This window comes from Passer domesticus, chromosome 1 (genome assembly GCF_036417665.1).
Source record: "Passer domesticus isolate bPasDom1 chromosome 1, bPasDom1.hap1, whole genome shotgun sequence".
NCBI lineage: Eukaryota > Metazoa > Chordata > Aves > Passeriformes > Passeridae > Passer > Passer domesticus.
The window spans coordinates 26,154,107-26,178,649 of record NC_087474.1 but is presented as its reverse complement, the minus strand read 5'-3'; the positions used below and the strand labels follow the sequence as shown (position 1 = coordinate 26,178,649).

The following is a 24,543-nucleotide window of genomic DNA, read 5'->3' as shown; positions in this document are numbered from 1 at the left end:
CTGAAAATGGGGTCTGATACCACAATTATTACCACTGCCCAGTGCAGCTAACTTTCATCTGTATCAATGCTAGTTAAAAAATTCCAGAGAGTGGAACTTTGCTAAGTCATGGTCATTTTCCTTGATCATTTCCCCATTTCTCCTTCTGCAGTCTGTGAGTCAGTATTTCATAACACAGTCATTGTATAAAATACTGTATAGAATACACATAAGCATTCTTGATGGAATTAAGTGGTTAGATTTCCTTAATTCAGAAACAGAAATCATAGTATGAATTTGAAATAAATGAATTGAAGCTAACATTCTAAAAGAACCAAGCTTTGAGAAAAAAGTGCTTCCCAAAAAAAGCGCTTCTCAAAAAAAGCAAACATTTTTAACTCATTCACCAGTGACTTCCCTAATTAATTCCAGATTTTTTTTTCTCTTGTTGACACACAGAAAGTCCCAAATACAATGACCAGCAGAAGCTGCAGCACTGTTTTTCTCAACAGTTTGGCGGCCAAGACAGAATGAATTCTTTTGCCTGTTTAGCCATTTGTATAAACAATGACAATGGTGCATATGTCTCACAAAATGGCAAAATTAAAAACAACATAAACTGAAAATACTGTGCTGCTTCATTTCAGAGTTTTATAAATCTCCATAACAAAAAAAAAATAATTATCCACCCATAAATATGCTCTATACAAATTTAAATTAAAAAACGAAGGAAGCATGGCAATTTTTTGAGGCATCTTGTCAAACAGTGAAACTAGTTTTGAATGAAAAATTAAGGTATTTTCATAATGGGAATGAGACAATAAGAACTTAATAGTTCTTATTCAACGTAAACAGAATTAAATACATATAATATTACACAAAGTTTCAAAATAAAAGAATTTTAAAGTTTTCAATATTAATGTAATTTAAGCTAAAACCTTCTGAGTTTTCCATAGTAAGCAGACCAACAGCTTAACTAATAATTATTATATACTGTAGGAAAAAGCCAATACAGAGATATAAGTTTCTACCTACAGTGCAAAAGAGAGGCCACAATAGTTTTGGTGTAGATTAGAAATCAATGGCAGAAACTGTTCAGATCAGGTCTCCAAGGAACTAGGAGAATTAAAAACCTTGCTGCTGTGCTCTTCCATCACTCCACATAAAGCCAACTCCTGTATTCCAAGTTTTGCTCAGAACTAAGAGACTGGAAATCTTAACTCTTAGTGTGTGTAAAAACTGCACCCTCTACCCTACTTTGTGGGGTACTCCAAAACCCACAACAAGGGATGCAAAGGATAATTTAAAGGCTGACAATCCTCCTGCCCTCATGTTCTCCATGCCCCATGAGGGACCCTATCCTTCTAGTGCAACACCACCACATTTTCCCTCCTCACACTTCTAACTCCTTTTTAGCTAAGTGTGGAGTTTTAGCTGTGACATTATTTATGGTTTTCTGGGGTTGGCAGAACTGGCAAAGAGCCCGTTGAGTTTTTTGAGTTTTTAGGTGTCTCAGTCTGTTGCCAGGTTAGGTGATACAGCTCTTTTAATGCAATTTGACAGGTGACCCCTGAAAGCTATTGTCAGGGTGATATTCTAAAGTACTGAATTTGGAAGTGCATTTAAAAAATAGACTTTTCAAAGAGAGCAGAGGAAGCGAATGGAACTGTGGATGTCTTATCTGAACCTACATAGTGGAACCTCACACTAAGATGTAACTTCAGTGGAAAACTGTAAGCATTAGCATTGATAATTCTCCAGAATATTGTTTCATGAATTCAGCTTTTAAAATACAACTACAAACTACAGCTATGACATGGCTTTCCCAAGACATGAATTTAGTAAGGAAAATTACTTTCTCGTTCTTCAGTAGTGTTCTGAAGGCTTGCTATATTGACTACAGGAAAATGTTTATTTTCTAACAAACTAAATTTCACCTGTTATATACAATAGAATTTTTTTTAATAGTTTACATTTAAGAACAATAAATATACTTTTTCTTTTGACTCAGCACTGGTGGAACCACACTGAGAACACTGCATCCAGTTCTGGGGTCCCCAGTACAAAAAACATAATGGAGTTACTGGAGTAAGCCCAACAAAAGGACTATGAAGATGACTGGCTGGAGTAACTGTCATTCAAGAATAGGCTAAGGCTGGAAATTATTTATTCTCAAGAAGAGAAGGCTCAGTGAGAATCTTCTCAGTGTGTAAATACCTGTAAGGGGAAGGAAAAACAGCCAGACTTCTTAGTGGTGCCCACTGAAAGGACAAGAGGCAACAGGGAAAAACTGAAATAAAGGAGATTGTTAAATATAAAAATATTTTTTTTTTCACTTCGAGGAGGAACAAGCAACAGAACAAGTTGTTGTTCAGAACAGTTCCAGAGAGGTTGCAGAGACTCCATCCTTGGAGATATTCAAAATGCAACCAGACACTGCCCTGAGTAACCTGATATCTGACTTGTTTTGATTTAGGGGGCTCCAACTAGACCAGCTCCAGAGGTCTGTTCCAATCTCAAGCATTCTGTAACTCTGTTTTTAATAAAAGCAGAAATTATTTAGAAAACCTTTCAAATTTAAAGAAAATTAAAGTCCTGCAGTTTACTTATTGTTCTTTAATGTGAAAAACTAAGATTACCACTAGAGTTTTAAATGCCCACTGGTTTTCTTATCTCTTTCTCACAGCAAGTGTTATTAAAAGAACTGTCAGTAGATACTAGCAGACAGGCTGTTTTTATGTAAATTTAAACAATTTTTACTATGACAAAGTAGCACTTTTATTTTTCCTCTTTTCATCTGCTTTGCATTTTCAGACATTAAACTGCTGCTTTTGCAGTTTTTACATACGCATAGTTGCACATTCTCTCCGAAATGTAAAGAAACTTAAAATAAATATTACTGTTCTCATCACTTAATAAAACTACTAAAGCTACCACTACTGATTTTACTCAAGTAACCTTAATTTCTTAAACAGATATTACATTTTCTTTCAAAAGATGACATTTTAAGTACTTTTTCATCAAGTGATTTTTTTAAACATCCCTCCACAAACTCAGACACTGTGGTAGTTACAAACTTAATCAAGGGAAAAAACATCTAAAACTTCCTTTCTCCTCCTGTCATTTATTAAGAAATGGTCTTCAATCCTGAAGTAAACATCTCAACAAATAAGGTTATCCTTGTCACTATTTCTCATGCTGTTACTGAATCCTGTTTGTTATTCTTTCTGAAAATGCACAAAAACCAACTATTCTTTTTCAAAGCTGGTCTTTTTTGTCCCATTTTGTACCATTCTCAAGTACCTTAACTTTTCCTTTTCTCAATTCCTGCATCATGGAATGTTAACACATAATATGCACTGTCAGGAAGCTGTCCACAACAGGGTCTAAACTGGATCTCTTCTAGCTATCATGTGAAATTTCAGATCTTTGTTCACTACTTCAAGGTTTACAAAATTTGAAAACTTGTTCCTCCTCTATTCATTACTCATTTACTCTCTGCCTACTTAGCCCTTCTTTTGTCTTATTTCCTTTTCTCAGTTTCCCAGAAGCTCTGTCTTAGGCAACATTTCTATATTTCCCCCTTTTTCTCAAAATACTTTAAGAAATACAAATCATTTAAATAGAAACATGATTTAAATATCCTAAATGTCTCAAAACCAGTTGAGGTTCTCAAATAACAATTTCCATGGACTTGCACAGATTCCTGCCAATTAAGCCAGCAGATGCAATATTCTATTCCATCTACTTAGCGACAAGTTCAATAAGCACTTATAAAGCACACTTCAGTTCCAGAAAATTCTTCCACAAACTGCCTTGTGCAGTCAGTTTCTATACAAGTTAAAGGATAGGCAATTCAGAAATGCATATAGATTCTGCTCCCTCAGAAATAGCCCTGCAAAGGAAATGAGAATCAAATTCACAATTACAATGGACCTCATAATTTCATAAAGACAGAGTTTAGAGACAAAATTTTTTGGTTTATTTCATTTGCCTTTCTCCAGGCATAAACCACAAGTCTGGGTCAAGTCTGAGACAAGTCTCACACTTGGTTGTGCTAATGAGCATGCTTTCAGTTAGATGCAAAAATGCAGGCATGAATCCCACCCATTAGCTGTTACGTTTTATTCACGTGGAACACTGAACAAAAATGGGAATACCTAACTAAGAAGTCCATCCCTCAAGGTCCAAAGAGACTTCCATTTTGAATCCTGGGACAGCTTAATACAGGCATACTTATAGAATAAAAGATTTAACTCCTCTCCTCTATTTCCCTAGGCAGCAACATCAGCACAAGGCATAATTTGTCTCTGACTTTTACTAACAAGAACACTTTAAAAAGCTATTCAAATTTATGAGATTTTTAAACCCAAGGATAAACTCTGGCCACAGTTTACACTGAAGTGAGCACTTTAATCCATACAATATTTTCTTACCAAATTATAATCAAGTTTCTGCTATGCAATTTTGGTGCTGCTACTGCTAGCTTTTATTGCTGTATTAAATTGTTAGCAAACAGCTAGAGGCTGCCAGAACAATTTCATAACATCTATTTCATTTTTAATAGTCCTTTGTAAGAAACAGCTCTGAAATTATTGTTTACATATTATGGTCAAATAAATGCCAACACATTCTATTGTTTAGCTTACTGCTATTAGGATTTTTGCAATTATTTTAGTCTTTATTACAACAATATTTTTTAGAATTTAATAATTTAACTATCAGTCCACTACTATCACTGAATTATATTTGTTTTTACTTCTCATGCTAAAACTGAGTGATTCTTCAACTTTTAAGTATTGGTACCATTTTCACCTTTGGCTATCACTACCATTTCAGCTTCCTCTCAAAAACAAACTCCTCAAAACTGGTTTAGTATGTGTAGGATGCTGAAGCTTTTATAAAGTCCCGAAGTGCTACCAGATGCTACGCTGTTTTCCCAAGACACGCCCGACTTTTAAAACCCAAATCTACACATTAGTTTTCAGGAAAAGTAGAGAGCTGGTTGCTAGTTTCACTTTTAGTTACAAATATTTAAATTACAATAAACAGAAGTTCTCTTCCCAGAAGTTAAGACTATTTTGAATTTGTCAAAGCCAGCATGCCTTTTTGGTCAATGATTAAATAATGTGACAGAAAATTTATTCCAACATACACATTTTCTTTCAAGTAAGTTACTGTATATACAAAATTCAATGCTTATTTTCAGTGACTGCAAAGTAAAATATTTTATTCATATTTACATGCCCCCTCATGGAAACAGAATAACTTTCAATGACAAGAACCCTCATCCAACACATTGAAATTGGATGGGAGAAGGATAAAATAAATGAGGTGCCAAGAAAACTTCACACATCCTTAAGAAAACAAAAGCAAAAGCTGTGTTTTTCAAAGATAAAATTGTATACTGTGCTAGAAACAAGCAAGGCTTTTCATCAGCTCTGAAACATGAAATAGAAAGCTGCCAAAGGATGCATGAACCACACTTTAGACAAGTAATTCTTCTGTCCAAGTATTCTTACATATATTACTTTAGATGCAGACAAGTTCCTGTGCAGCATGAATGGAGAGCACCTTTCTGTTTCCTCACTCAATAAAATTTTATCCTTTTCCAAGTGACAAGTGTTGACCCTTCATTGTATCATGTCTGCTCATGGTTTGCTCCCTTCCACAATCACTTCTAGCAATATACATCAAAAATGACAAGCAGAAATAAGTGTACTGCATGTGCTGTGTTACATAGCTGATGTGTAAGATTTCTGTGACTGTTAATCAGAAAGGATACTTTACTGAATTATCATACTTGGTATGCAATTACTGCAAAGCAGCAACATAAATTAACCTTACAGATCAAGGTGTTCAATATTGATGCTGGATATAAGTGTATTTATTTTCCCCCCAAATCTGTACAATCCAATGTCAGAAACAATGTATATTTAGAGGGCTTTTGGTTTTGACTTTAAAGCAGAGATTCCTGTATTAGAATTCAAATGCTTGGCCACCCTCCCACTACTTTCCTAACCTAACTTTTGTTTCTTTTTAATAAGAAAGGAAAAAGTCAGCAAAACAAAATGTCACCATTAAATCATTTCACAGCATTTTGTGTTAGAAATGTAATGGAAAATGTGCACATCATGGGAAAGGTTACTGTTCTTCCAGAACATCTTTTCATTTGGTTCAGGGCTCATCCTTCTACATAACTGTGCAGGCACTACCAATGGTTGTTCTCCCTGGGCTTAATTTGGCAGTTGAAGGATTGTGGCATTTTCAGGAAACCACAGTGCAGTGATTTTAGTGGTTATCCATCTGAAAGGGATGCTATGATTTAGAATAATTACTCTGTTTATGTGCAATGGTAAAAGTCAGTTACTACACCATATTCCAATGTCAGTTTACACTTTACTGACTATTTCCCTAATACAACATCACGTCAGATGTCCAAGGGATCTGTCCAAGTCAGAATTAGAAGGATTTAGTGCTCCTGTTCCAGCAGTAAGTGCACATGCAGTACAGTAACACTGATGTACTTTAAATGACAATTGTGTAAGGAAAGGAGCAGGAGGGAATGGGATGAACTCAGCTAGTTAATCAAAGCACTGCACATTAATTTACGCTTGACCTTTGCATTGCTACAAGCAGTGATATGCAAAAGAGAAACATATTAGTCTTCACTAAGAGCTCATTCATATTCTTGAAAGAAACATAAGCTTTATATTTTTTTCTTGCATATCCTTTCCACATCCTTTCTTCTCAGAACTAAGTGATTTTTAGGCCTTTTTCAAGATGAAATCTGCAATAGGCTTAAATATTTATCTGTGACCTTATAACATTACTCAAGATAGCATGGTAAGATTCTTAAACTGCTTGTTTCTCATTTCCACAAGACAAAAAGCATTTATTCAAATTACAAGAATTTAAAAAATCTATTCAAGGGTAAATATTTAGGAAAAAAATCTCAGGAAAAATGAGATTGCTATGAGGTAATGAAGTACTACCTGGAATATTCAGTGATACTGAATTCCCAACTTAATACAGAATCCTGTCTCTGGCATTTTAAATGGCTTGAAGCAAATTAGATGAAAAAATTCAATTTCACTGAGATGAGAATGCTAAGGAATGACACAAAGTGTAAGTAATAGTAATAGTCTCAGCTGTTGTAAAGGAGATTCAGTTTTACTAATTGAAAGCAAACCAAAATCTGAATCCAACCTTGTATATGGCACAGATGAAAGAAATGAAAACTAATTGAAAAAAATCCACAAAAATTTAAAAATTATGCAAAAGAAAGGAATAAAACTAATAACAAGGCAGAAAAAGAAATGAAAAATATATAACTCTATTTTACCAAATCCTAAATTTTGCATACAGAAATTAGTCTAGATTATTTGATCTGTAACTTCAATGACCACACTAGCAAGGAACTATGGTAAGACAAGTAGACCAAATCTAGTGGACATCAAAGTCATGCTGAAATACAGGAAATAAAGCCTATAATTCTATTACATTTCCCAAAAAACAGACATTTTATAAGAAGATTGATATTAATGTCACATGTCTCAATTTAGATGCTATTACATGCAAATTATTTCAGCTATTTCAAAATAAAGTTCAATATTAAAACTGGATTTCTCTTGTTACTTACACTGCCAGAAAAACAAAGTTTACCAAATATATTCTAACACTGAAGAAGCTTTACGACTAAATGGGGTTTTTTATTTTGCTTTCTTGTTTTTTTTTTAACTGTTTAAAAGTATGTTCTTCATTAAGAAGCTTCGCAATACCTCAGCCTACAGCACAATTAAGCTAAAAACAACAATAATATCCCAAATACATGCAGATTATCTGAAGCCTCTCAGGGAATACTGCTGTATGTAAAATTCCTGATTTACACCCAAATTAGCAAAAAAATTATATGCAACTGTGCTGCACTGATTTATTAATTAAATTATTGCCATTAATGAAATTAATACCATATAATGGTATTATATGGCATATTAATAACATGAAGAATAACTCTGGTCAATGCTGAGAAAAGTGATTCAATATCCTTAAGCTCACTGTACCTCTAGCTGCTTTTCACATATGGGCTTCTTTGGTAGAGCAAAAAACCCCAAAACACACAAACCCCACACTCACTGTTCCAAGACAAAATTAATTCTGAATAGTGTAAATGAAGTTTTGCTCCCAAACCGCAGGTCACCTACTATCAAAATCCCACACAGGTTAACTAACAACAGATCAAAAGTAGAAGTATTGGACAGCAGTAACAAGAATGGTAGAAACGCATGTGAAACAGTAAACATAATTCTTTTGCATATTAAGATTTCCTTCTCAAACAGTCCATAATTTACACTACCATTCTGTGTAGTGGTATTTAATTCAGAAAACTGATTGCACAGATGCTCACTTGACACTAATAGTGGCAAGTCAAAAGTGATGCTGCAACACAGCATATAAATGGTTAGTGTCTCCTGCTGTGGTCTTCTACCACAGCATTTTATTATCTGGACGTGAAAATTCTCATGTCATAAATTTCCTAACTATAAACTTCAGTCTTGCAGCTTCTGCAGCAATGGCTCAGTTTAACAATGCAAAACAACTGAATTGGTAATGAATTTGACATTTGCTCTCTGATTATGATGTACTATGAAAAAATCTGATGTGATAAGCTTGCTGTACTGAAAATGACTGAAGCAGGTTGGCCAGAATGAAGGAGCAAGTGACACATTAAAATGCCAACAGAATTGAATTATTTGATGCAGTTTGATGTAACAAAAAAATCATAAGAATGCCCACAAAAATAAGAAGCTGCTGACCCCATCCAGGTAGATATTTCTGCAGTCATAACCTATTACTGGTAACTAGACTGGGAAACAATTTGATATGTCATGAGTCTCTCCTCTTCCATCACAAACTTCAATTTCATCAAAATCTGCATCTTTTTTCATTAAATAATTTTAATCTTCTGAATAAACACCTCATTCAGTGACTGCTTTAACTAGAGAAGTCAGTCATTACTTATAGCCAGGAACCTCTATATTGTTTTTTTTCCATTTTATAAATTATTATAAATCCTAGTAGTTATAGAACACAAAAACAGGAGCAAAGGTCTCTTATACATATATTTCCTAGGGCAAGAAGAAAAATAATAAATTTAATCTCGAGATATATAGCTGTCTGGGGAATAGATTACAACTGTGAAATATAGTTTCAAGTTGTAATTTGCAAACTCCAGATTGCAGTAAAGACTTGATCAAGCAGCTGTAACTGGAGGGAAAAAAAGGATAACCATATACTAAAAGTTCAATAATGAAAAAATGGGAAAATACTCTTTGTTAGAGGAAAACAAAGTAAACCTGTAGAATGATTCTCTTATTTACAAGTGGTTATCTTGTTGCATATTTCTGAAGCTCATGACACTGGTACAGAAGCTTTCTGTATCAACATACTTCCAATATCAATACTAAGAACTTTGGACAATTATTACACTTATGCCTGAAGAATAGAAACTTCTACTGTTCAGTAGGCTTCTGCAGACTAAAGCCCAGTATGAACTGCAAGAAGGTTCTACTGACAGATCATTAAACAGCCCAGAAAAAAATGGGAAGAAAAACCACTGGGGAATGTTCACACTGCTCTCTCCTATTTACTTCTAAGAGGAACACCAACAAACCTCATCAAATACCACAATAATGCTCCAACAGGGTTTTAGAACTTTCCTAATGCTGAAGAGAGACAAATATCCATTTTTCCTCTATTCTTCCCAGCTTATTAAGAGGAAGTGTCATTAAATAACCCCCCCCCAAAAAAAAACCACCAAACAAACCAATCCTTTTTGTGGAGTGTGTAGGGGGAGAATCACTTTCTGATTTTACAGCAGCCTTTGCTGTACCTGCATTTGATCAGAAAGCATGGCAGGCCAGATAACTTCTCATGCAGTTGTGTTCTCCTTTGCAAAACAAAAGCTCAAAACTTCACAGAAAAATCACATGGGATGGTTCTGTGCATATTTCCCAGCCTGAATGTCTTACTGCTGATAAGATAACTGAATGGTAGCAGGTCTTGAACACATAGCAATACCTCCAACATTTCAGTTTTGCACCACTCCTACACAGACTACCTATAAGATAGTTCCCTCAAGACTACACAGTATCAAGGAACAAACCAGAGATGGAACACAAAATCAATAACCAAAGACCTGAGCTTCTATTCTTTGGATGGTTTAAGTTTCCCTAAGAGTTAAGCAGCAAAACAATCAAGGGAAAATAGTAACCTGGGCTTCAATTCAGATTTTTCTGTCTCATTTCAGGAAGATAACAGACAAAAGTACTAAAGAAACCCAGCAGGTACCAGGTAAACAGACTGATGCCTAATCAACAGAAAACCCAAGGGTCTGACATGCACTTTTTGCAAATGTTCCAGGCATGAACAGCTTCAGGCAGCTGCACAGCCCAAATCCAAATGCACCCAGCAGTTTGCTTCTAGAGAAGCCCAGAATGACAGCAGACCGAGTCTCATTACCAGACCTGTGCCTGACTTGTAGGCACTTGGCAAAACAGCTTCACAATGCCTAAGGTTTTGTTTAATGTCTGCCCTAGCATATGAATTTATGGAAAGTACAATGCAATGCAAATTCAGTTTGAATGTCCTCTGTGAAGAAAATGCACATTTATCATTGCATGTACTATCCTGCTATCTAGAATAAAAAAGAAACACTTTTCAGAAGGCAATACAATGACAAATTATGCAAAAAATTATCTAACAGGTAACTCAAGCAATTTGAAAAGTTAACTCACAGAATTAATCCCAGTAAATTATATAGCAGAAATAAGCTGTAGAACTGAATGTTACATTTTCTTTCATTCTCTTAGTTCATTCCAATAAAATAATGCATTTGTAATCTTATGTAACACATAAGATTGCTGCAAACTGTGGCTTAACTAACATTTTCCTTGTGATTAATCCCTACATTAGAGGCCTTGAACTTCTACTGTAAATAATAGGCTTTCAATCACTATGATGGACTGTGAGCTTTGTTGCATTTAAAGTAATGAATAATTTATGTACTTGTTCTGAAATAAACTTTGGCTCATGAAGAGATTCAAAACTAACAGCTGAACAAATAAGGAAGAATCCTTAACTTGAAGTTTGGCATGCCCCTTTGCATGGAAATGTAAGAAATAAAAACGTGAAGACAAAACTATACAAAACAAATACAATTAAGGAAATCTGGTGAGAGACATTTCTGGACAGAAGATCTCCAGAGGATTCAAAACAGACTGTCTAGAACATACTTTCTGTCAAAAGCTGACCACTGTGTGCAGCTAAGCATGCGATCCTTTATACAGTATAAATTATCATCCTAAATTTGACACATACATTTGTAGCACCAGAATTACAGATGTCACATGCCACTAAAAGATTTTTCAGCTATAGTATGATTGGATAACTCCTACTGTAGTCAACCTTATTGTTCATTTTCCTCCATTTTTTTTTTATTTAGTAAATATGACACTGCATATATTTTCGTGTTTTTCCTTTCCTCCTCCTCCTCCTCACCTTCCCTGTCTGCCTTGATACAATGACTGTATGTGCAGCACGTTAGACTGCTTCAGAAGTGACAGTATACTGGAAAAAATAAATACTTTTACATTTAGCTTATTTCCTAGTAAATATATGCATTAAAAATAAATACGACATACATTCTTGATAATTTGCTTGGCAGATTTATGTTTTTTGAATACTTTATAACCAGCATTCAAATCTATGTTTTCAACAAATTCTATTTTCTATGCTTTCAAATACATGACCTTCATCTTTTATACCCTCTCTGTAATGCTGAAGTCATAATTTTGCCTCAGTTACTGCAAATCAAATGAAATGGAAAATTCTAACTTAACTGACAATACAGCAGAAAAATTCAATACACAAAACTACAAAAGAATGTACTACAATATGCCTGCTCAAAATTGTTGGCTGAAGAAATAAAATTTTTTCAGAGATTTCTTTAACCTGATTTTGGGCCATACAAGAACGATACTCTATTCTGCTTCTCTCAAATCTACTATTGAGTTGTCAGTTTTATCTAATGCACTACATTTCAAAGTATCACCCAAGCCTATCTGGAAGCAAACAACAGATACTGTATTTAAATTTTTTTATTAATAGGAGTAGTTGAAAACAGGATTATTTTTTGAGAAGAGGCCACTTCTTTAGAAGTGAAGTCATTTAGAAGTCCTCCATTGAAAATGCTTAAACTGGATTAGCTTGTGGATTCTTCTTTAAAATACTGTTCTACACATTAAAATTACTTAAATTCATCTTAATTTTTCATTTTACCAAAGCAGATTATACAGTAATACTGTGCTAGAAGCACTTTGTCTGTACAATGCTACAATATGGAGGGCAGGTTTTCCCTACCACATATTGAGCCACTTGAAAGACACTTCTTTATGTTTATACTAAATATGGTAACATATTTAGTATAAACATAAAGAGAACTATTGGGGAGCTATTTTTAAAGATCTGCATCAGTGAATTACAGCCTCATTAAAAAAAAAAACAAAAAAACCCAAAAAAAACCAAAACCAAAACAAAACAGGAGGTACTTACGAATAAAGCAACTCCTCTGCAAGATCTATCATTCTAAGCAACTCATGCAAGACTGTAATTAAGCACTCAGGAAACCTTTTAAATGTCTAAATGACCATATGACTTCAAAAGAATCCCAAAATGAAAATAAAAGCATCATATCTAAATGCTTTCTGAAACAAACAGCAGAGGTCAGCTCTAAAAACAAGCAGAACTTTTAAAATTATTTTCTGAGTTTCTCAGAAAATTTACCTCTTCTCTTTTTTAAAAAAGTGCTGTGTCTTCATGCATGCCCCATACCGAACCTATCTGTGTCAAATATAAAGTATTATAAAACCCCCATCTTTTACTACTCTTCCTCTCAAAACTCAATGACAGGTCATTTGAGTAAAAAGATACTCAAAATCCACACTTTCCTCTAATTACAGCTATAGCTTTCTCACTTATTTATAATGACAGTTACAGATTCAACTTTGCCTTACTTGAGGATGTGTTTTCAATTAACTTTTCACTGTTAGATTCGTAAATCTTGACTGTGCCACTAATTATTCTTGTAAAAGAGAAAAACTGCAAATTTACTTAGTTCAGTGGAATTTCCACAGATGTGTACAGAAGAATTTATAAAATAAATTCACTGTAATTTCTTTTTTTTAAAAAAAGCCAACACATAAGGATCACAAGACTGATCCTTTCTAGAGGACAAAACCACAAAATCTAAACTTTCAGTTCTAGTGCATTGTACTATACTGAAAGAGCATACATATATTATCTCACATCCCTGATTAAATAAGCACTATCTTGGCAGGTCTATAACACATACATATGCTAAACTATTAGCATAAATAAAAACAGCATATCAATAAGTTTTAGACAAAAGCTTATAATTAAAGATACCCTACTTTTTATCACAATAGTCACCAAAGCGTAATTCAGTCAGTTAGTAAAGCATTATGATTCATCAGAATGAAATGCACTTTCTAAGGATAAATCCTTCCATAGTTATTTTTTGGTTTTAAACCATAATAACAACAGGTTAAGTAAAGCCACTGAACATAAAGCAAATAATCCCTTAACCATTGAATGCTACCCAGAAGCACCTAAAACTGCGATTAACAAAAATTCCAATAGTCATACAGTAAGAACTAGTTAGATAATATTTTTTGCCTTAGATTCATTGCTAAATAAATTATTATTATAAATTACAAATTTCTGCTGCACTATTTGAAATATGAAAAAATTCCTTATCTTCCTCTAATCCTTACTTGGATAGCCCTCACCCTCTAGAATGAGGGCCAAATAAAGTTTAGAAGAACCTACAATTTCTAAAAGCAGATTGTCCAAGTGTCAAGTAACCAGCCCTGTCTGTGGTAACAGACAGCAGAAAAAGACAGAAGGCTCTTCAAGACTCATCCCTAAATCTGCAGTTTCACCAGCTGCATACTTGTGCTTAACTTAGTGATGAATTTTTATATTCAGAAAAATCTCTTGTATAGCATAACCACAACCCCCCTTTTCTTAGTTACAGATGGGTTAGAAAGAGGGAAAATTAAAGCCAGTAATTTTAGTGAAGACCAAAGATAATAATAAAGATCTGAGAAATTTTGGGCTTTACTAACAGATAGTGCCAAACAGACGGATATTGTAAAAATACTTTGTTTTCCCTACTTAGCATTTCTTGCTTGCAAGGAGTCCTATAACCTTGCATTTAAAACACTATTTCTACCACCACAAAGGAGTCCTGCATGATGGTACAGGGAGAAAAAAGCACCAGTGCAGGCAGAGCATCACCCATATTACAATGCAATGGAAAAGAAGCTTCTGAAAACTTTCTCTGACATAGCAACACTAGGTGGATCACTCCCTACATCTTAGACTGCAGAATTAACATAATTTAGTAATTATCAAAAGTAATTCACAGCTCTTTAGAAGCAGTAGTAGCCTAAACTGGACAAAGTTGAAGCTATTTACAGGAATTATCTGAAGAAAAGTGAGTTTTCAATTTAAATATTTTTTAAAAATCAACCTAGGAAATAAGATTTAAGGAAATATTTTCCAGAAAATTATGAACACAGGATTAGAATATAAACTCCTTCTCATATGCAGGAGTACTGTTCAGTCTCTTGACCTAGTTATGAGGGTGATTTTTAGGAGAACCTGTTGAGTTTTGGCATATAATATGTTTACTTCTGGCCCAACTAAATTACTGCTAAAATCTTTTCCTGCAGTAAACAGGACATAACAGTAATTTTCTACTATTATTTTTTACTCACAACTTAAACATACATCTCCTCATGCCATTTTCTCATCCTTTATGTCCTCCAATGTGGTATTTTTAACATTTCCAAAAAACAGCCTGAAAAAAACCCCTAATTCACTGCCTCTTTCACAGTAAAACACAGCACCCGTTTTATCAAGATTTCCTCCCACAACAAAACGGTTTTCCTGTATCTTTTATTTCTTGTAAACTATAGGGTTTAAGAAAGCCTTTTATTTTGTCATGGGCAGATAAAAACCTGCTACCACCAGCCCTCATCAGTGTAATTCATGAGCAATCCCTGTAACATCCCCTTGTTTCTCAGTCTGGTTCTGAGCAGGATCTAAGATTACCCAGCAGTAGTGGCTTGTCTATATATGAGAGTCACAGTTAGAGATGAGCTTGTACACAGGCACTCTGCCACCAATTTGGAAACACAAATACACTCTGGCACACAACCTTGAAATTTTATCAACTGCTATGGTAAACCATATGCTGTGGTTGATACTAAAACCAGCTATTCTGAGTATGTACAAGACATCTGTACCTGTGACACATTCTGATTACATAGCTATGTGTTGCTTGCCTATGTCATCAGTTACTCTGACCTTTCCCATAATTCTGACTGCCAAAAATAAACTAATATTTTGGAGTACTCCTTCCAGTTAAAAGCAACTATTATATCTAACCTAAAGAGAAGCACTTGTCTAGAAAAATCTCATTGAAGCATACAGTACCTAAGTACAGCACACTTTTTAAAATCTGAACTTATAAAATCATCTTAATGAAATCTCTGTAGATGCATTTAAAACCCACTTTCTGATCGATAAGGTCCATGATTCTTCTTTCAAGAATTGTGAATAGTTTTTACACCTTTGCAAAAATACTATAATGCGAGCTATAAAAAAATCTGCAGAAGTTGTGGCCAATGGTAGCTATTTAATAGCAGTTATTCTATACTTTAATTAGATTTCTGCACCTACTAAAACATCATTCAATGGTCTTTTTTCATTTCTGCTTCAGATAAGAAACATGACTATCAAACCCTTTCATGATCTGCATTAATGGAGGTAGCATTAATACCTTTTTAAAAACATAAATTCTTCACAATCCACATTTCAGCTCATAAAATTATTGATTATTTTAATTACTTTTAGGATGCTCATGTAGCTTTAATATCATTAAAATGTCGTTTTATCTTTCTGACCTGCTCTAAAACATTGACAATTCACTCTGATGAGAGCAAATTAATTCTCTTGTGTTAGAAAACCAGATTATCTTAGTTATTTAAAATAAAAATGTTTCCGGCAGATCAATAAGTGAATCAAGCCAGTACTTCTGATGTAATGTGACTCCTAAATAAGGGGAGGAAACTTATTGTTTTCAAAAAGTACATTTTCTTCATTTTAATCACGACAAAGTGATACAGATGGGACTTTAACTCCTCATAAGGTCAGAGTATCAAACCTACCTGACTAGATTTTCATTGTCTCCAGTGCCTTTGCAGGTAGCACACTCAGTCCTTAAATCCTCTGACTTGGGCTTTTTTTGCAGCACAGACTGTCGCTGCCTTCTTTCTCTGGGAATACGTTCCTGTCACAGCAGAAGGCAAAAAGAAAGGAATGGGGGGGAAAGGAGGGAAGGAAAGCAAAAATTTTCAATTATGCCATGGAAAGTAACACTTCATCCCAAAGTTTAATTTTTTGTGAAACTGTTAAAAAAACAAACAAACAAAGCACTATATTCCAACCTCAGGTTTTTCTTCTTCAGGCACAAAGCTTCGTTTTCGTCCTCTAGTTCTCTAGAAGAGAATATATTTAAAATTCATTGTTAGGTAAGAGAATGTTTTTGCTATTTATCTATTATTCCTAACAACAAAAACATACAGCAGGAAATAATTTAAAGCACAGAACCCCACTGCCAGTATTGGGACACTAGCTACACATTTTGAATATAAATCTATAGAACTAACCAAAGAGTAAATATAAATACTTGAGTATGTTAAGTCTGATTTTTAAAAAGATTGCCACTAGAATTAAAAATCTTTTACAAACTTTGCACAAACTTCCCCAAACTAGTAATTTCAAAATTGATATGAACAATGTATTTAAAAATCACTCATTGAGCACTAAAAATGTGCTCTGTTTATAAGCTAAGTGATAAGATTAAAACAAAATAAAAAACTTTACCAAACCAGGAACACTAAATAACTTACAGATTTTGAGGAGTAACAAAAATGAAAACTTTCAAACTGAAGCTTAGTATAATGGGTATATGGCAAATGCTCATAAAGCTTAGCTGCAGCTAAGTAGCATATACCAACTACGACTGGTACACAACAGATGTTTCTGATGATTCCACACAAGTAGAAATTTTTTCAGTATTGCAGTTGGCCAGAAAAGTGAAACTACCAACAGTGTGGACAACAAGGGCTATCCATGGACTGTACCAGTGAGCACCAAAGATTTACAAGCACCTTTTGTTACTAGGTACACCTCGCATGAGTTCAGGTTCAGTGACTACATTTTATCTTTGAAACAACAGCATTATTCACCTGCTCATGATATACAACTGCCACAAGCTGACAATATCACTCTTTCTTTCTTGTATAAAAATTAAAGTATATTAGAAGGAACGTGGAAGGAAATAACAAACATCACAGACAATTCCAGTAACCTAAAATGTCTGACACACAGACACAAATAACATAAATACATAAAAAAACATGAAAATCCTTGTTTTTATGGGAAAAAAATTACCAAATTAGGAAGTAATTTATCATATGATAAAGAAAAGCACTGCCTACTTTACAGTTTCTTAAAACTTTTTCTGAAGCAGCTGGTGTTCACTGCAGAAAAAGTAAAAAACAGCTAATCAAAAAAATCTTACACCAGATTAGAAGCACAAGCAATCATAAATTCAATTCCAAAGAAGCTAACAGTATAATGCTTCTCCTGTTTGGGTCCTCTTTGAAGGTCATTCGTACTAGCTTCAAATTAAAACCAGTTCTGTATTTTAAACTGTTTTACAGATTTAAATACTGCTATACTGCAAATAAATCAGCCACTTCAACACATCTATACCTTTATACTTCTGCAGATTTTGATCTGTGTATGTTAATAACATTCCATTTGGGAAGATTTTTAGAGAAGATGTAACACTGTAGTAGCAATGAATGCAGTGGGATGGAAAATGCTACTCTATTTCATGGCTCTTTAGAATACTTTAACTGCCATGAGGATTCTCTATCACATTTCCCTAAGGGTGATTTATAAAAAAATGTAAAACCTTATTTATTTAATACGTAGCAATATTTACAATACATTTAGTAATTGAGGTGTTCTACATTCCACAAGCCACACAGTAGTGCCAAAATTTTGAAAGAAAAATATTTACTACAGATAACTGAATTCATCAATGTAATATTAGAGGTATTAATGTAACATGGGCTACGTGTCAGCTACATGTTACACAATTCAAGGTCACTGCAAGTTAAAACCAGACAAAAAAAATTTCATCAGACACCAGCACGCTAACTGCCAATTTTACTACTTTCAGCCTCTGGAATTAGTCCTAAGAACATTTACAAACTTGGACAATTTTAAGCTATGGAGGCCCTCCTGAATGCAGCTGTGTAAAGATTATAAAGCAGGTATAATGGTGCATGCCAATGAAGGCAGTATTACGGTCCTCACTCTTCATGCTTAAGCAGCAAGAGACAAAGAGTGCAAGCCTTCCACCATCAGAGTAATGCTGTCTTGAAAACTTATACATAATTTGGAAATCTAGGTAATAATCACATTACTTTTGACTCTGAATAGAAAGTATTACAAGTTAATAACTCAATTTTAAGAATAATGAAACATATTTAAACTTCAGCAAAATGGAGACATAAGGTTTATAATTAATTTATATTATTTTATTTTAATTTTATTTATTGTTTTGCCAAGAAATTGTTGGATTTCACCTGCCTGCTATATAATGCATGATGCCTATGACAAGGAATGTCACATTAAATTATACTTTCATTATGCTTTCATTAGCTTTCTAAACCTTCAAACATACTGGAGTTTGTTCAATAATCACTAGGAAACAAACATTAAAATCAACATCTTAGCACACATATTTGTAGGATATTTTATATGCTTTTAAAACAGCAATTTTATGTGTTTTTTTTCCAAATGGACCTCCACAGTGAAACATATTAAACACATATTCAATGCTTCTGCTCACATAATTTTACTATTGCCAGCATTTGACATGAAAAATAAGATCAAATTAACAACTGAAAATGGAATATTCTTTGATTTTGAGCAAGAGCCCTCCAGTAATTTTACATACCTTGTCACTAAAGTTAACTTACAGGTCAGCAGGAAAGAATCAGGTACATCTGGATTACTTTATTCAATATTATTCATTGCTGTTTGCCTCAAAGTATTGTTTTAAATTACTTTTAATAATTTCTGTCATTAGCAGGCTCAGAATGAAAACATCAGAGATTATAAATATAAAATATTAGTGGCATGTACTTGCCATAAACAATTTAAGATTTATTTAAAGGCAGCTAAAGGAACTTTGTTATTAAATGGCATATATTACAACTGAGATAAACTTGTTCATACTCAAAATTATGCTAATCCGGCAAAAGATGCCGATAAAGACAGTGATTATTTTAAAATCAAAATACCTGGAAATTCAATACTACAGAGATACCTTCAAGTGAGGATTTCCCTATACCATAAAATGGAGCAAGACAGTTTTGTGAAATTTGTCCTGGCATTTCCAAAGTGTTCAAACAGTAAGTTGGGAAAGCAAAGTTATGTTATCAGCACTCAAGCAAAATCCCAATTAATGCCAGCTCTATGCCAGCTTTTTTATTTTACTGCAGAACGTAGAAATGCTGTAGAACTTCTGCCATTTGGGCCAGACAACAGTCCAGATCAAAACAGAGCAAGGTGTGGATTAGAGAGATACAATCTACACAAGGCAACCATGACAAGACGACACTTCAAAACAAGAATACTAATTTCAAAAAAAGTATTGAACAACGTAAAGTGGCTCAAAACATGTACCTATAAAATTTTCCTCATGTAGAAATAAAAGATTTCTTTGAAAAAATATTTCAAATGTTGACATTTAATGACTGCTGACAGGCAAGTCTTTGGTTGTGTCTCATCCTAAATTCTGTACTTACACAGCTTTGGAATTCATTCAGTGGGCACTACAATAAGGGCAAAGTGTGGGATGTGCTCAGACACTTCACTTACTAGTAACAGTAAGACTCCAGCCATTGAGCTCTGGAGCCTACAGCATCAGAGTGGAATCACCATGCAGTTCTGCTTACTACACAGGCAACTGAGGATTTAAAATTAGATGCCTATAGCTAAGGGCTGATTCTATATAACCTTAACTGCCCCAAAAACTCAGAAAAACATGCCAAGGTCATAACAAGTGCAGACTCTATTTTTCATTTCATTTCTTTCACAATTATGGCAGTGAAATAATACAAGTAAAGGAATGAATTGACACTAAAACCAGTTGAATTAATAAAATCTGACCTCCTGAAAAAGTACCACAGTACCAAATATTTCTATTCCTCCCCTTCTCAAGTGACTTCTTAACTTCTTCTTCTCTAGGGCATCCAAACCGTACCTCCCAACGTATCCCAAAGTTCTGTCTGTGTGTTCCCCAACTAAAGTGAGAATCTTTTCCATACTCACACCTCATCCTTCCTCTTCATCTGCTCTAAAAAACATTCCAACAACCTTAGGCATACATAGCTCTGAATTAAATATTGCAATAACAGGTCTACAAATTATTAAAGGCAAAAAATAGTAGTAGGCAAGCAACTAACTTACTTTCATTAGGAAATCAATTATTAATTATTTGAATTAAAATTTGAATTATTTGAATTATTATTTTAAATAAACAGATTTAGCTGCTGCATCACAAAGAACATACCTTACAGTGAACTGAAAAAGAAAAATAGTACCTTATTTCATTAGCAATATAACCCAAAGTAATCTGAGCAGACCAAGAAAGGTCAAGGAATTAAGATGCCAGCATAAAACAGAATTATTTTTAAACAAGAACAAAAGAAACACTTTGATAAAAAGTTAAAAATTGCAAAAGATAAAATAGATTAAATTCTTCTTATTAATCTTTTTTAGCATAACATTTTGAGGGGAAAGACACACCTGATCAAATAAACTGCTAATTAAACTCTTCAAAATCCTGCAAGATTATTTTCCTTGGGTAAAGAAACTGTGCTGTTTGATTCAATGAAATCATCAAGATGAAAGCAAGCCATCTTTTCCAAGAATATCTTACCAAAGGTTTACCCTTCATAGCAATTTTTATGCCCATCCTCTGAAAAGAGCAATGCTCTGAATAAATGAAACCTAAAGTTTGGCAATGTCCTTTTATGTCTTTTACTTCAAGGCTTGTTATCTGCGGGCATACCCCATTTCACTTATTTCAGTTATTTCATTAACTTCTGATTTTTCATTTAAGAGTTGGAAAAGAAAAAATCCTACCTCTTTTGCTTATTGTTTTAAAAATTCACACAAAACATTACAAGAGTCACTAGAGAGAAGCAGTGGTGGGCATCACATGCAAACAACTATCAAATCTGGAAAGAAAGAGCAGTAGGAAAACACCCAGCACTGGACTGTTCCTGTCTAATCCAATTTGTAATGATCTAAATTGACAGTTTCTACAATACCCCATAAAATACGTATTATTTTATAATAATACAGAATGCAAGAAATAAAACACAATTAAGAAAGGTTAGAGAAAGCCTAGGGGAAAAAAAAAAAGGAAAAAAATAGGAGAACTAGAGCATACACTTCCATAGCCAAGGGAAAGCTAAATAAAAAATTGGTTTCTTTCAGCCATGGTGTTTTGTATCACAAAAGTATCCATATATGCTGTGCAGTGTTCTGCTGTTAGAGTGGAAACTTGCATGTTGGCATAGGGAATTAAAAGAATCATGACTTAAATACCTAAAAAACAGAATACCAACACAATAAATTAATAATGAATGATGAAGTCATAAATTATACAATCTGACATAGATCAAATGAATGACGGATACAGGGTAATGCATGAGAGGAAATGGTGAACTCAAGACACTTTAAAAAAAAAACAGCATTAAAGAACACTGTCCAAAATGGAATGAAAATACGCTGAGAGAAAATGTGATCAACAACAGGTTCAAACCTAAAAGTAGGAGAAGAAGAAAGACTGAAGTGGCAGTCTTCATTCTGAACTTGGAAAAGCTGGAAGTGAATTTTGTATTTTTGTTTATAAGCAACTGGACAACAATATGAAACACATAAAATGAAGATTAGATAATGCATTGACTAAAAGATTTTGAATATTCTCAGAAAAATAAATTCTATACATGAGACAAATGAAAGACATCTGCAAAGAACAAACAAAGCCTAGGATGAATCCTACAGTTGTTGAAAGGAAACAGAATGTTTGCAAAAGGAAACAAAGCAGCAAAGCAAAGCTGCAAAGGAAACAGTCTGTTTGCCATCACTAACAGATGCCACAAGCTGACATGCTAGCTTCCAGGTGGGAAAGGACAATGGAGAACAGGACAGAATAGGTGCCCACATGACCCAAAACCACTACAGCTGTCACCAAACCTCACAGTAGTGTTTCACTGTTTATGCTTTAAACAAGTTAATCCAAAGACAGCAAGAGAAGCAATAGAAGGCAGAATGTTCCCTTGCAGCACTTTTGCTTTGCCACTTGGAAGAAAAAGCCCAACATGATTGATCCAGAACTTGTAAACCAACCAAAATAGAAGAGGTGATTCCCGAAAGTCAAAAGTATATGCTCCTCATGATGAGCTTTTCTCTGAAGTGATCCTAGAGGATAAAATGTATGGTGGCACCTATTTAATTTCTTACTTTTAACAGGAAGATATAGAGGAGTTAACGATGTTAACAATACATGGAAAAAAATTGAAATACTGAAAGCAACTGTGGTCAGTGGCAAGGGTTCAAGTACACTCCACATAAATTGAACTAGCATGGTTCTGGATTCGATCTCCTGTGTCACAGTTTTTCAGAAGATCAGTGGTGATTTCTGTGTTTTTTCAAAACATCCATTGAGAAAGAAAATATATAAATGTAGCAGGCATTGGACTACAATGATATTTAAGATACATCTGACTTTCAAAACTATTGGTAGTATAATAATTTCTTTCCTCTGCAGAAAGTCTGCTGCAGTTGTTTTGTGTGTGTTATCATTTTAAGAGGGCAAAATGTGAAGCACTTTAGGTGCTTTGATTTTTGGAGATCTATAAACTTCTCATTTCTTGTCAGAAACAGCAGCACATATTTATTGACTTAGATTTCCCTGCCAGACCTGTGGCTACAGTGACTACTTGAAAAAGACACACAGCTGTCTTTTACACATGCTGACATGCAGACTGAAGAGGATCAGTATGAGATGGTTTAATTCTGGATCCTATCTAAATTCTTCAGACATTTTCCTTTCTATCTTATGTCAAGCTGTAGCTGACACACTAACATTAATTATATACTTCCACAGGTTTTTTTTTAACCTTTTATCAAACTATGGTTCATAGACAGATAGCACACATATCAAAAACCTCCAAACCTCAACTATCTCACTTATGCAGCCTTTATCATATACTGCTAAGGATAATCCAAAGACAAAAAAAAAATCAGTAAACACTGGAATGCTATATAACCATTCCAAACAAAGAGGAATTACATTACTACAGACCAGAAAATAACTCTGATATGAAACACAAGCAAAACAGAACACTCTCAGAAAATGGAATTGGGGAAACTTGCACTATACCAAAAAAGCAACTTAATAAAATCAGTGCACTATCTATCAACAGTGTGAATAAAACAAACCACAAAAGCCTGTGAAAAGAGCCACACAGGTAGAAACTGCACAGATAGCAAGTTCTCTATCCTGTTACACATTAACAATGACCATTTTGCCAGGATAGCAATTTCTAATTAATGACATCATCCATTCCTTATGAAAAATCAGAAACTACAAATTTCCTTTGCCAATGAAAAGGTTATGATGAATCTACTTGCAGAAAAAATTCCTTTTGACTCCCTCTGCTTTGTTAAAAGGCAGAAGAAATGTTCAAGTGATGGCACCCCATAGAAAAAATAATTTCAAATAAAGGTAAGGACTGCCATGTAGACACCAGATGGCACACTTGTTCAGTACAGATCAAAGTGAGTATCTTAAATGGTATATATCACTACTATTCAAAAAATACCTCTGAAATAATTATTAAATTTTCAAGAAAAATGACAGTAATAAAAAGGGAACTGTCAGACAAAAAGAAACAGCAGTTAATCAAAATATGATTATAAAAAGAAACAAGTCAACCATGAAGCTTAATTACATAGAATTACATTTTTTCTCTATTTTTTTAGTTTCCATTGTCTTGAGACCTTTTTTCCTAGAAAATCAAAAATTCTGCAACATTCCTGCTGTCAAGCAAAACGATCACTGAGTCTACCAATTGATCTGTAACTACTGTTTCTCAGGCTTAAACAAGTAACAGAATTTGAGAAAGAGCAGGATTGATTTCTATCCTTTTTAACACTAACTTTCTCCAAAGCACATGTTTAGAGAACTGAAACAGAAGCAGACAGACGAAGAGGCCAGTAGGGCTCAGTTTTCAGGTGTTGCTAAAACCAGTGATC

The 24,543-nt window shown here is 34.1% G+C and overlaps 1 protein-coding gene across 4 annotated transcripts in view; it reads right to left on the bottom strand.

Moving 5' to 3' along the window:
* The window catches only part of PHF14 (PHD finger protein 14), a 159,422-nt gene that overhangs the window by 76,719 nt on the left and 58,160 nt on the right, over positions 1-24,543 (bottom strand). For all 4 annotated transcript variants that reach the window (XM_064411201.1, XM_064411191.1, XM_064411210.1 and 1 more), the window contains exons 15-16: positions 16,575-16,625; positions 16,296-16,417 (exon numbers count right to left, since the gene is read on the bottom strand). In XM_064411201.1, coding sequence (XP_064267271.1) covers positions 16,296-16,417; positions 16,575-16,625 — 173 coding nt within the window. The remainder of the gene's footprint in view (positions 1-16,295; positions 16,418-16,574; positions 16,626-24,543) is intronic.